The sequence below is a fragment of the Falco cherrug genome, chromosome 5, assembly GCF_023634085.1.
Source record: "Falco cherrug isolate bFalChe1 chromosome 5, bFalChe1.pri, whole genome shotgun sequence".
Classification (NCBI taxonomy): Eukaryota; Metazoa; Chordata; class Aves; order Falconiformes; family Falconidae; genus Falco; species Falco cherrug.
In genome coordinates this window covers 10,543,492-10,557,115 of record NC_073701.1, presented here as the reverse complement: position 1 = coordinate 10,557,115, position 13,624 = coordinate 10,543,492, and the positions used below count along the sequence as shown (strand labels likewise).

Below are 13,624 nucleotides of genomic sequence, written 5' to 3'. Positions count from 1 at the left end.
ATTATGCATGTCAACATGTGAAATTTCTACCACTGCTGTTTTCTTGAGAAGAAGCTGACATCAGCAATTACTTTTAGATTCTTATTTAATTTTGTCTTCCCTTCTCCAATCTAACACTGCTAAGAGTCCAAGGTTCATGTGGTAATTAATTAAATCTTTTTTTTTTTTTCTCGAAGAAAAGCAATAATAAAGGGTTTCATCATCCAAATTCCGTTAAAAATCAATGGCAAAACTCCCTTTTGAATTTTAAGAAGAAAATTATTAGATCCAATGTCTGTAGCTACCGACTACCATAAGGATTAATCTTGGAGGTTTGGAAGAATTTCCCCTAAAGCAGAAAAAGCCGTCAAAAAGGCAATGTGTGAGGCAGCAGTGGGGGAGGGGGGGGGAGGGAGAATAATTGAAGAGAAACCTGCATTTTTCTATAATCTCTATAATGAGGATGGATTTGAAAATACCAACTCAGCCTGTTGTGTGTAGGCTTGTTGCATATGTTTATCACCATAGGGTGGTAAATTACACCTTTTCCTTAGTTTCTCAGCCAGGCTTGGCTGTGTATTGAAAGGTTTCTTCTTAGGACTTGGAAAAGTGGCTTTGTAAAGGAGTGATTGTTCCGTTGTTTACTTCCAGTTACACATGAACCCATCACAGATATTATTGATACAGAAGTAAGAAAAAAACCCCAGAATAATAATAAAAAAAAACCCCAAAACAAAAAAAACTTTCTTCTAGGTTAGGTTTTGATGTAAAAGGTACCCGGGTTACTCGTACTGCTCAGTGTGTAAATCTACAACCTGTGTGTTATTTACCATGGAGGGTTTTATGCTGGGGACTGATTCTGTATGCCTTACACAAGAACACTAGCCAGCACTCTTCCAAATCCATACTTTAAAAGCCTTGATCTGTGCTCTTAATTATAATTTGGAGGCCACAGCTAGAGGGACAGCATGTGCCGTGGTGTTGTTGGGGCTGGGTTCTGTTCAGGCCCTGTGCACAGGGAAACAGCTTCCATGAAAAGCAGACTTCTGAGCCTTCTCTCGATGCTGTTTGTCTTTTATAGTTTTTGTCTCAGGGCCCAGGCAGCCTAAGCCTGGATAAGATGTTGCAGATGTGGCATGAGGTGGTGTGAACCTTTTGGGCTGGCTCTGAGGCCTTTGTCTCTTTCCTGCTTCAGTCAGACAGTAAAGGTGGCTTGTCCTGAGCACCCATAGCATGTGGTTTGGGTTTTTTCTCTCATCAGAAATAAAGTCACTGACAGCACAGCTAGTCTCCTGCTTTGATGCCCCAGGAGAAGATGTTATTCACCGTGTCCTTGACTTCCCCTGATACACAGCCTTCAATGAATATGTTTGCTAGCTTGTGCCATGAGGCTGGGTGACGTTCATCTCTGTTGCCTCCAGGCTGGCCTACTAGGCAAGTAAGAAATCTATGAAAGATGCTGGATGTCCGGAGGTCTGACTGCTGGCACAGGTCTCTCTAGCTTTTTGCCTGAAAGCCCAGAAGAATAGCCGTGCCCCATCAGGCAGGGCTCTATGTGGGGTCATAGGGGTTTGTACGTGACCACTAAAGTCATTTTGTATGGAGACCTTGTGGCGGAAGTGTGAAGGTAAAAAGGATATTCCAGGGTTGCCATCAAGTCCTCTAGCCAAAAATAGGATGTCTCGGCATCAACTGTCCCTGTTGGAACAGTCTTTGTGAGTCCCTAAAAAGTACTGTAGATGTTTCCACTGTGATTGGACAGGCATCCACAGAACTCCAAGATGCTGTGACCACATTGATTCTGGGACCCGAGCAGGGATTCTTCTCTTTTTAATCCATGCAGCTTTGTTGACATATTTTTTTTCTACAAATACTGACCAAATTAAACAAACACCTTTAAGCTGCTGAGGCTGTTCACAGACTGCTTGTTTTGAATGATTGTTTGCTAGTTTACTACACAAGACCATCTAAATCGGAGCGTGCTTGGTTTTGTTTTCAGGGGTTTTTTTACCTGCTTTTTGCGTCATTCACACTTTTATAAAAGGGAGGCTAGAAGACTGAAGAGATTTCAAGATGGCCACACAAACACTTCTGGCAGAGAGTTTTCTGTGAAGACATATTTATATAATTGTCCAGAAGTCCTTTGCATACCTTGAACATTCTTTCATGAACTTGAAAAAAAATTAAATTTCATTTTCCCAGGCAAAGAATAAAGGGTCTGCAAACAACATCAAAGCAAATGTGTGTGTGGTTCATACTTAAAGCATTGCAAATCTCTCTCTCTCTCTCTTTTTACAGAATCCTCCCAGCTCTATTCCTGCTAAATTCACTTAAAGCCAAATAAGGCATATTTTGGTGCTATGTTTTTTTCTAAGCATTTCACAGTTTTTTGGGACGTTACTCTAACATCTGTTTTTATTTCCTTGTTAATTCCTTTTCCTGACTCTGAACATAAAATATTCAGGAAAGTTTGATTTCAAGGATAAGATGTTTGTATGCTCTGAAAAAGCTCCATCTTAGTGTGTGTTAGGATATACTCTGTATCTCAAAGCAAACAACGACAATGAAAATCAAAAAGCCATATATATATAATAGAGAGATAACACTTTACTGTGCAAATGTATTGTCACTGAGAAGAAAAGAGCAGGAATGTCAGTCAGAAACTTGCAAATCTGCACACAAAAAAAGATGCATGCAAGAGAAGATCGTGGAGAACCCTGTTCTATCAGTTAGTTGTAGGCTGTGACAACAGTGCCTAAACAAATTATTTTAAAGTAAACAGTTGTGCCACATATAACCCCCAGGCTTTCACAAAAAGTACAATAGATTCCTCCCATAGTGGAGAGAGAACTTATATAGGGTTTTGCCAAAAAAAGAAGCCATGAAAAATAGGACCTCATTCACACCAACCCTTTTTCTGTACTGTTTATTTAATTCTGAAATGTAAATCATAGTTAGATTTATCAGTTTAATCTTATTTGGATTACTGCCTTTGCATTTGGGCAGCATGCTTTTCAGACGCTTTCCTCTTCTTCTACTCCTCATTAGCGTTCCACTTCCCTGAAGTATTACTCTAAAGTAATGTAGCATTTTTACAAAGAAATGATCCAGCCTTGTTTTTTAACATTCACTACTTATGCTTCCTGCTTTCCATGGAAGATGCAACCTTTTAGGGAATTTGTTAATTCCTCAGCACCTTGGAGGAGAAACAACACCACCAACAACAAAACAAAACAAAAAAAAAAAAAACCAACCCAAAAAGTCAAGCCTTTTCAGACTCTAATTGTACCCAAATGAGATTTACCCAGATGAGGTACATCCTGAAGCACCACTGATAGAAGGGGGAATTAAGGATACTATGCTTACTGAAAAATCTAAGAAGCTTGCTTGGAGAGACTTGGTTTTCTGCTTCACTATTCCAAGCATCTCTAGAGCACTACTTGTCAGAAAAACACAGTTGTGTCAGCATTATGCTTTTGCAGGGTGACATTGGTTCCTTAGCTGCTTGGAAGATACTTTACTTGCATGAAGACAGGTCAGCCTATGCCCTAGAAAAGGCATAATTCACTCAGAAAACAATATGGGCTTTTTTGTTTATATAATTATACTATGGGTCCTGAGCCGAACTCTGTGATACTAGTAGTCTAGTACTGGGAACAAGATGATACAAAACGTACCACCCACCCACTTCAAAGTGAGAGCGGTTTCTTTAGGTGGTTGCTTGGGTGGTTGGTTGCTTGTTTTTTTCCCCTGTGGAAGAAGCCAGGCTTACTGTGTATCTGTTCTAGCAAGCATGGACAATCCAGGTGGTCTGTGCTCCATTGTAATATTAATTGTTCTTTAGAACCAGTGGACAAGTGCTTTCTTTTTCCCAAACTACCCAAATTGCAAACCCCACACAAAAAAAAAAAAAAAAAGTGACAATAGCATTTTCCTTTGCTAGGACTTAAAGAGGAAGATTTCTAATTTGGGAGGGTATCAGTGACATAAGGAGGGATGAAAATGCTATATGACACCACAGGCTCATGCATGCACAAAGATACTTACTCTGTTCCTGCTCTTGACGGATTGCTACCAAGTTTTCCAGAGGAAGTTGGGAAGAAACAGTGACACCTTGTAGATTTTCTCCTCTTGCTTGCTTGTGTATCGTTTTCCTTACAGGCAAAAGGACAGGGAAGAACAGCATAGTCTTAATAAGTTAATTACGTACAAAGGCGGAAGAATAAACTCCGAACCCTTTGTCTTCATCAGATTTATTATTTACTTTGGCTTGTGCTTGTGCTAGAGACTAGAAGTATTATTAGAAACATTCATAAAGCATAGTCACAAACCTTTCTCTCCTAGTTTTTCTTTGTGGTATTTATTACTGGGACCTAACTGTGGAGTTGTATGGATTTTGTAACCCATGAAGCTCATTAACAATTTGCTGTCAGCTACATTTACCAGCTCCCTTCAGAAGATATTAAAAAACATTACATATTTCTCTTCTAGTTATCCAGTTTGGCTTCGTCACACTCTTTGTTGCCTCCTTCCCCCTGGCACCGCTCTTTGCTCTCCTGAACAACATCATAGAAGTCCGGCTTGATGCAAAAAAGTTTGTTACTGAACTGAGGAGGCCAGACACAGTAAGAGCAAAAGATATAGGTAAGCAATGAAAAAACATTACAGTGAAAAATTCAATAAGAAAGAAGTAAAATGATAGTAAATCCTTTAATAAGTTATGTTTTTCACTTACAGGAATTTGGTATAACATTTTGAGTGGTATTGGAAAGCTTTCAGTTATCATTAATGTAAGTATTTGGTTACACCAGTTTCTAACAATGATCTTGGGAGCTTATATTGTCCCTCCGACATAATTTAAAAGTCAAGTCTAACTTTCTCAATTGCTATAAAATACAATAAAATCTAAATTATCCAGTTCATTCTTGTGGAAGTGTAAAGCACAATTTCACTAGAAACAATTCTCTGTCCTCATATCATGTAGGACTGGAAGACTAATTCATACAAGAACAACGAATAAAAGCAACATAAGCAGGCAACACTCCAGATAACTATTAAAGATCTACTTCTTATTCACATCCATGCCTTTTACTGTTATTCTGCTGGGATATCTGTTCATGAATGAACAGTATGTAAATACATCGTCCTGGATTCCAGGAGCAGAAAGTCCTTTGACTAGATAGCATAAGCGTTTGTTCTGATATATACAGTTATGGCTATAACCCTAAATATAATTTCTCTCACAGAGTGAGTATTTCTGTAAAGGTAGGTTTTTAAAAATATTTTTATTATTATTATTTGGGCTACATGCTCCCCAAGCTACAAAATCTTAATGGAAAATTATATTCTTTCATAGAACAAGAATAATTACATGAACACGAGTGTCTGGTATACGGACATATTATGTTTATTGTTCTCCATGTATTCCTTAAGTAAAATTTTCCTGTGTATGCTTTAAGATAAAAAAGGCTTGTGTCCTAGGAGTTTAATGATAAAACTATCTAGTGGGTTTTTGAACCACAGATCATAAGCTCGTAGAATCATTTAGGTTGGAAAAAGCTTTTAAGGTCAAGGGCAACTGTAAAATACCAAAGATACCAAGGAACTTTAGAAAGGGAACTGATTGTCACTACTGAAGGGGAAACTTGTGCAGAGGTGTTATGCAATGTACCTAGTACAATAGCTTCCAGCACAACAGCATGCTGTGGCAGTATGTAAGCTATCATTACAACTGGGAGAACTACAATGCCTCCAAAGAAGCAGTGTTGTTTCACTTGGGTGGAGCATTACTCATTTATGGCTTAGCAGTTTGCAGGATTTAAGGTAGGAAATCTGTGTAGCCCTGCACATACCCATAATTTTGCTGTCAGGCACAGATTTCAGGTTTCCAGCACTGACCTGTGCTGGAAGAGCAAAACTCTGTAGCCTCTCGGTTTTATTTGAATACACTTTGCAGATTTATGTCCTGGATCATTTTGTGTGTCAGACATTTTTATTTCCTGGGGATTCCTGGTGATTCAACTAAATATCAGTTAGCTACTTTTTCTTGACAGAAGTTTATATATGTGCATACCCGATTTTAAAAAAGAAAACCACTGAATGCCCAGTTCTGCGTCTCCATCTGGATAATAGTGATGCAGAACTATTTAGCAAAATGAAGTTTTAAATGAATCTAATGAATTCTTATTGATACAATCTAGATAATTCTGTCTGATTCACTTCACAATTATACCAGTTTTATACTAGTGTTAGATCCACTGATATCAGATGTGTAAACCCAGATGCAGAGGGGAAAATGGAGGATGGTTACCTTACATTCAACTGGTTTATCTCAGATAACACCATGTAACTACACCGAATTATACTCCAAATTATACCAGCTAGCTATTATGTGTTCTTGTGTTTGGTTTTTTTTTTTTTTTTAAACTAGTTATAAATTTCTTAATGGCTCCAGGGATGGAAAGAGTTAGAGAAATATACAGTACATTAACTGCTTTTGCTACTCTATGCTCAAAGAAATACTGCTCTTTCCTAACTACAACCTTCCCCTGGGGAGACAGAGCAGGTTACTGTGCATTTACATAAGTATACTTTCTGTACCAGGTCTGGCCATTTAACTCTCAATTCATCAAATGTACTTGAACAAGAAAATTGTCACCTGAATTAACTTAATCTGAAACACGTTAGACATAGATTCATGATGATGTTGTTTGGTTGGTTTTTGGTTGTTTTTTTTTCACTTCTCAGGCTTTTGTAATTGCTGTCACATCTGATTTCATTCCACGCCTTATGTATCGATATGCATACAGTCAAAATGGAACCATGCATGGCTTCATCAATCACACGCTGTCATACTTCAATGTCAGTCATCTCAAGGATGGAACACAGCCAGAAAACTCCCCGTTTGCACAGAATGTTTTATTCTGCAGGTAAATGACTTCTAATGACAGTTTGTATAGTCAAAGTAATGTCTTTGGGTCTTTTGTCAGACAATTTTTTTTTTCCAAGTGGGAACTGATAATATTTGTGCCTTTAAAAAGGTGGCTGTAAGAGTACAGCTCTTAGAGTAGTCTCATTATGTTAGAAGGTTCTTTTCCAGTGCATTAAAAGGCAAAATAAACAATTTAGGTAGACTTACTCAAATAAAACCCCTTTTCTTTATTGAAATACATAACTTTCATTAAAAACAATGATTTTTTTTAAAAATGGACACCCACTATTTAAGAACCAGGCTTTCTTTTTCTTTAAGTTCAGTGTTTGCTTGATGAGATCTGAGTTTACAATATATTCTGCCCATCTTTAAAACTCGCACCATTCTCCATCTACACATCCTATATTTTAGATTAATCTTTTCAGACTGGGGAAACGAGGCTCAGCTTCTTGTAAAATACATCCAAGATATCTAGTCCACTGGTCCCATAGTGCAACTGCCTATGGAGTAGTTCCAGTGCATGAGAAATCACTAACACAGTTCCAGGGCTCTCAAAGTAACCTTGATTTTTTTTATAAAGATATACAGAACTTCAAAGAGCTGTTTTAAAGCAATACAACCCAAGGCTGTTCAAAACTGAGCTCCTCAGGTCAGTGTTTTCCCCACCTTCCTTTTGGACTTCTTTGAAATCACACTGTGCTTAGCTTCTGCGATGGCAAGAATTCATCACAAATCTTGCTCTTCCATTTTCTTTGGAAGCAAACCTTCATTTATATGCATTTTACTACACACAGGTCTTTAAGAGGCCTTCCTTGGTTTGATGCATACTATATTTGCATATGTTTGCTGTCTTTTTCTGATGTGTGGCAAGGTTTTTGAATCTAGAGCTCCTGAAAGTTGCCAGCTAAAGCTGTCCTAGTTCTAAAACTAGTTTCACCTCTGTCTTTCCCAGCCTCCTTTTTCAAACACAGGTTTTGGCTCTCATGCTTTCGTACTGTGGTTTTATTCTGAAAAAATGTTGGCTAAGGTGTCAAAGGGAGGATTCTTAAAATCTATCACCGTATTCTCTCAGCATTAGTGTCAAATCAAGGGCACAAGATCAGATACCAAGCAGAGCAGAATGATGAGACAAATCTTACAGGTGACATTCACATACCATCTATCATCAGATGGGCCTTTTCTGGTTTATTGCATTCTCAGATACAGCCAGAAAATACTGCTAGTATTGTAGATACAGTAAATATTGAGTAGTGTTTTCTAGTTAGAGCTTCAGAATTCTTTCTTCTTTCCTCCCATTCACTTGAAATCATTGTTCTTGATACATATGTATTCAAAACAGGTAAATTTCTCCAGTGATCCCTACATTTCTGCATATCTGACATTCACTTTCTCAAAGAAATTGTATTTATAGAGTAGACAGAGATAGCTAAGGCAGATGGAGATTTGTTTAGGGTTACTGTTAAGTTATGACCATCAGTTTCTTCTATAAATTTGCAAGAGCAATTCTCAGCATGACGTAGAAGGCTTGTAACTAAAGGTAATCCTAGTGGATGCACATTTTTGTCCTACCAATATCCTTGTCTTCCTGTTAAAGTTGGGAAGAGAAAATATTTCAAATAAATGAAATGTTTTGATTTTTTAAAAATGAAAATCCTCAAAATTCAGGTAATTTTAAATATTAGCTTATTTTACCCTTCTAAAAAATAAATTAATTTAGAAACAGGCAGCCACTTAAAAGTAAAGAGAGAAAATAACATCGTGATTATGCTTGTAACAGGTGCTGTAAATTGCCCTTCAGGACAGTTCACTTCTTTTCACTGACTCTTTAAGGGATCATAGTCTAGCAAGGTTCCTGAAGTAGCCAAAAACCTCCCCTTGCTTCTAAATGACGACACAGTTCTACACGTAAGCTATATACCTATCTCCCATGAAATCAGTGGGGATTTTGTGTTCTGATTTTATCAGGGAATAAGATGTTTTGCTCAAATATCTTGAGAAGGGGTAGACAGACGCTCTTCAATGAGGCCTACAAATCAACACCCATCTTAGAGAATATATTAAATATCATAATGTAATTATTTACAAGAGAGAAGTCTTAAAGTTGGCATTGTTCAATGTAGTTTGTGCATGTTTATCTCCTGCTCCTGTGCAAGCCAACTTCAGTCATACTTAGGATCACGCTGACTTTAAGCAGGGTATTTATCTCACCCAACTACAACCCACAACAGTGATGCATCCCAGTTCCTTCACTGGAAGCACAGTGAATGCAGAGAGAAGAAGCCTGGTCCCTCACTCGGGCACTGCCTGTGGGATGCCCTTGGGGACCCACCCACCCTCTTATCCTGACTATAACTGAGGGCAGATGAGTGCACAGATAAGACTGCTAACTTTAAGCAGGTAAAGAGAGAACATATTACTCAGCACAGCCAAGTCCCTGTGTCAGGAACTTTGTTAAAGGGACCTGCTGCCTCTTGGGAAGAGGTCAGGTGGGAGCTGAGGCTGCTTAAAGCTCTCCAGAGCTTAAAGCCACATGCTGTGCTCTACCTGCTGCTCTGCTTGTGGCAGACAGGGTAAAGCACCTTAAACATGGGGCTTGTCCTCTTTCTTTGCTCAAAATATCGTTCCCTGTAAACTCTGCTATATTCACTATTTCAGTGTGTTACCAGGAGTTATTTCTTAGTATAAAGTTCTATGTAAGAGCATGCAGCATCTCTGTACTTTCTGACAGACTTGTAAATCTATGAAATTCTTTTATGCTCTCAGTTCCAAACACTTTTTAATTTGTATCCCCAAATTAGCCTGTTTTCCTTCAACAAGCATGTCGATCCATATGGATCTCCTACTTCACTGTGACTTTGCTGCCTTCACTTTGCTACTATTTACCTGGTCTCAGGCACTGGCCTCTATCAATAGTGTATGACTGCCAGTGTATTTGGAAATGTGTACATTAACAACAGTGATTAAACGCACTCTTCTGATTAGCATGGATTCAACAGAGCCAAAATGCAGGGAGAAATGAATAATCCACACTAGGTATAAAAGTGGTCCCTGCCTGATAACACCAAGCCTATGCCACCAAGAAAAAAAAGAAAAAAACCAAGCAAAAAAGAAAAAAAAAAGTAATTGATTGAAAAGAAGCATATACTAAATGTTTGACCATGTACTAGTCCGAATGAGAAACAACCATGAGAGCATTTCTGTTCCGTTATCAGGAAACAATTAGGAAGAGATGCCAGCATCCACATTCACTGTTTCTCATTATCGTCTGCCTCATTTGAATCTTATCAGAATCTCAGCTTTGGACAAAACTATGGCTGTGATAAAATATGGGGTATCTAGCTTGTGTCCCAAGAGACAGGCAACAAACACTGTCCCTTAAGCTGGAAATAAAATCTGTTTTTCTGTTTCTGGCAAATATGTTGGGAACAAGCTGACCTCTCTTATTCTTAGATTTCTGTGACCTCTGGAGATAAATGTGGTTACAATAATCCTGCATTTTGCTCCTTACGGGCATTGCCAGAGATTAAGGTATCTTAAAAATAACCGTAACAAGCCAGAAACAACTCTCACACCAAACATCCAGAATACATTCTTTGAATATTTTGAGCAGCATTTTCTACAATGCTGTGAACTCTTTGACACTGCTTCCAAATAAACATTGCTGTAACGACATTCTGACGCATAGCATTAGTTGTAATGATTTTTTTTTTCAGAGAAAAACAACATTTGTGTAGCTGAAGGCAAGTTAAATGCCAACCTTGCTAAGTTATGTGACTTTTTTTAAAATTGGTGTTGCCCTTTGAATCTTTATAGCATGGTATGATAATGGAGTACATGAAAGCATGCTGATGGCACTGCAAAGAAGAAAGCAGCAGATAGGGAGTCATTAAAAAGACTTTTCCCTTAGCACAACTCTGCTCCAATATTCAGCAAATTTATAAAGTGTCTTTGAATGAATTCATTAATGTCCTGGGATTCATCTCATCTGCTCCTGGTGATCAGTGGTAGATCATAATGATTTTCCCTGAATGATTCTCTAAATATTCCTGCACTGCTGAAACACTACTCCCTAGTAATTCAGGCATATTTTCCTCAATACCTTGTCAAAGACCAGCTGAAAAAGGAAATTAAACACATCAGTTTATTTAAACTGATTGGCAATTCCACCTAGATACACATTTTCATTTTTCTACCACTCTTTCTTTTCCGTCACAATATACTTTATATATACACAATATACTTTCGAGCTATATTAGCGTACGTCTCTTATCTCTGGCTTCAGTTTCATCTAAGTCTTTCATGGTCTTCTCCATCCATCCTCACTTCCCCAACATTTCTCTGCTTTCAGTGTGTATTTTTCTTTTTTCCCTCAAAACTTTTCTGTGCTCTATTCTTAACGTACATTGACTACTTCAAATTCTTGTCCTTTTTCAGTGGAATTAGGGTTCTTTGCTATTTTTGAAACACAATAGTCCTTGCAGCACCAGTCATTTCCTGCTCTTCGTGTACCTGCTCTATCAAATATATTAAGAATGAAGAACTGAAGAGGTGAGGGAAAAGATGGTCTTTTTGAAAAAGAAACTACCTGTAGAACATAGTGGTTAGAAAAGGCCCGGGTTATTGTGCTTTGAGGTCCCATGTGCTAATAGAATAATTAAAAAGGGAGGTGAGGAGGAGGCCCAGCTACCTTGTCTATAGCTCTAATAACATCTCCCTTCACCATAAATCATTTGGTAGTGTTCTGCTGAATGTAGATTCAGGCATCATAAGCAGCGTGATTTCCAGCTGAGCCAGGTGATATTTCCATGGGGTCTGATGTCCTGCAACACTTACATAGTTTGTGAAGCTCAGAGTACATTAAATGGAAAACCTACCACAGTTGGTGACCCTTCCAGGTGAACCTGGGCTCCATTTCAAGACTGAGGTTGATTTATAGCGCTAGGAAAAATCCACAACAAACTCAGTGGTTTTCCTTGGCTTTGATGTTCAAGCAGATAAAATTCAAGGGAACTGGCTCTGGCCCTGGCTGCAGCCTCATACACAGATTTGAGCAACATGCAGGAGTCCACATTGTATGGAAAGGTACCAGAGGGGGAATCGCACAGTGCAGGCACAGCACAGGACCGAACAGGAATCCCATGTAAAACAGGACGGAGAGCTCGGCTGCGGTGCATGCACCACTGAACAAAATAATCCCGAGTCTAACACAGACCAGACAGTGCTTCCATAAATGGATACAGCCCCCAATTTAAAGTAGTTTTTTCCTCCTCTTCCTCCTCCCTCTCCCCATCGTGGGTTGTACCTTGTGTCCTTTGCTCCAGAAGGTGCAGCACAGAATTACATCCAGCATTTTGAACTGGATTTCTTGGGGGGGTGGGGGTGTGTGGGGCAGGTTGGATTTGTGGATTGTAAATGTACAATTTAACATGCAAACCCATGTAAGTAGAACCTGAAGGTAATTTTGGTAAACACACCTGCGAACTGAAGCTGACAGATATTATATATGAACCTTCTCCATTATCCCCCAATGGAGGCTTTTCCACAGTCTAATGAATCTTACTGTCAGGAAGGGTTTTGTGGTATTCAAAACAGATTTTCCCTTTCTTAATTTCATCCCATTACTCCTAGTCAAACACTGAACAGCACTAAATTATCCCTTTCAGTCCTAAGGGCACAATTTGTGCATGGTTATCATGTCCAACTGTGGCTGTTACTTACCAAAGTGGAGCAATACATGTGCTCTTCTTTAATCTTTTCTGGTGAGTCAGTCTCTTCAGCCCCTGGATTGTTTAGCTGATCTGCCTTCAATTTGTTGCTATATTTTTCCTTTTCTTTTTTTTTTTTTTTTCCCCCCCTCCCCCCTTTTTTCCCCTCTGCAATCCCCACAGCTGAATGACCGCATGCAGCATTCCAGGTGTGGCTTTACCGGAGCTGTTCAGAGAAGGGCTAATGCCTCCAGCACCATCGTGCATTTTGTTTATACATCCAGAAGTGATAATGTCCTACTGCCATATTTCAAACTTGTGCTAACTTGCTAGCCACTGTAAGCTCCAGGCTATTTTCATTGCATTTTCTTTCAAACTCTATCCTCTCAAGGATCCTTCAATTGTTTTAGTTTTAATTATTTTCCATTTCCCCAGATTATTCTTATTGTGTTTCCTGTCTGTGTTTCTTATTGCTTTCTGTGTTTCCTGCTATTTGCAAAACTTTCCCATTTAGGAGCATCTGTGACTTTTATTAGCCTGTTGTTTTCTTCCAAGTGATTGATGATAATACTAAAAGCATCAGCCTTTACACCAAACCACTAAGGCTCTGTTTTATCCTGTCTAAGGATAGACAGTTAATTTAGGAAGTGCCTTTCCCATGGCTCCCCCTGTCGTTAATGTAAAGAGAGGGACCACCAAACTGTGAGTTGGATTGTATGTGGGCTGAACTATTTCCTAAATTAATCAAGGTTTAGGTGCGATGCATGCAGGCTTGTCTCCTTTAGGCTGAAAATGCTTTGGACTGTGTCTTTGCTTTGATTTCAACACTTTATTCCCTGTACTCTGAGATCATTTTAACATTAACCAAAAAAAAGGGATGTTTGTAAATCCTGGAAAATCTGGAAATTTCCAACATTAGAACAATGTTCTGATTTTGGTTACAACCGTGAAAACCAGACTAAGCTTGCTAAATTTAGTGGAGATAGTCCAGCTCTAATTCTGGAGTTGT

General features: G+C 38.7%; 1 protein-coding gene across 2 annotated transcripts in view; it reads left to right on the top strand.

Moving 5' to 3' along the window:
* The window catches only part of ANO2 (anoctamin 2), a 192,098-nt gene that overhangs the window by 174,962 nt on the left and 3,512 nt on the right, over positions 1 to 13,624 (top strand). For both annotated transcript variants that reach the window (XM_027815075.2, XM_027815076.2), the window contains 3 exons: positions 4,471 to 4,623; positions 4,717 to 4,769; positions 6,727 to 6,908. In XM_027815075.2, coding sequence (XP_027670876.2) covers positions 4,471 to 4,623; positions 4,717 to 4,769; positions 6,727 to 6,908 — 388 coding nt within the window. The remainder of the gene's footprint in view (positions 1 to 4,470; positions 4,624 to 4,716; positions 4,770 to 6,726; positions 6,909 to 13,624) is intronic.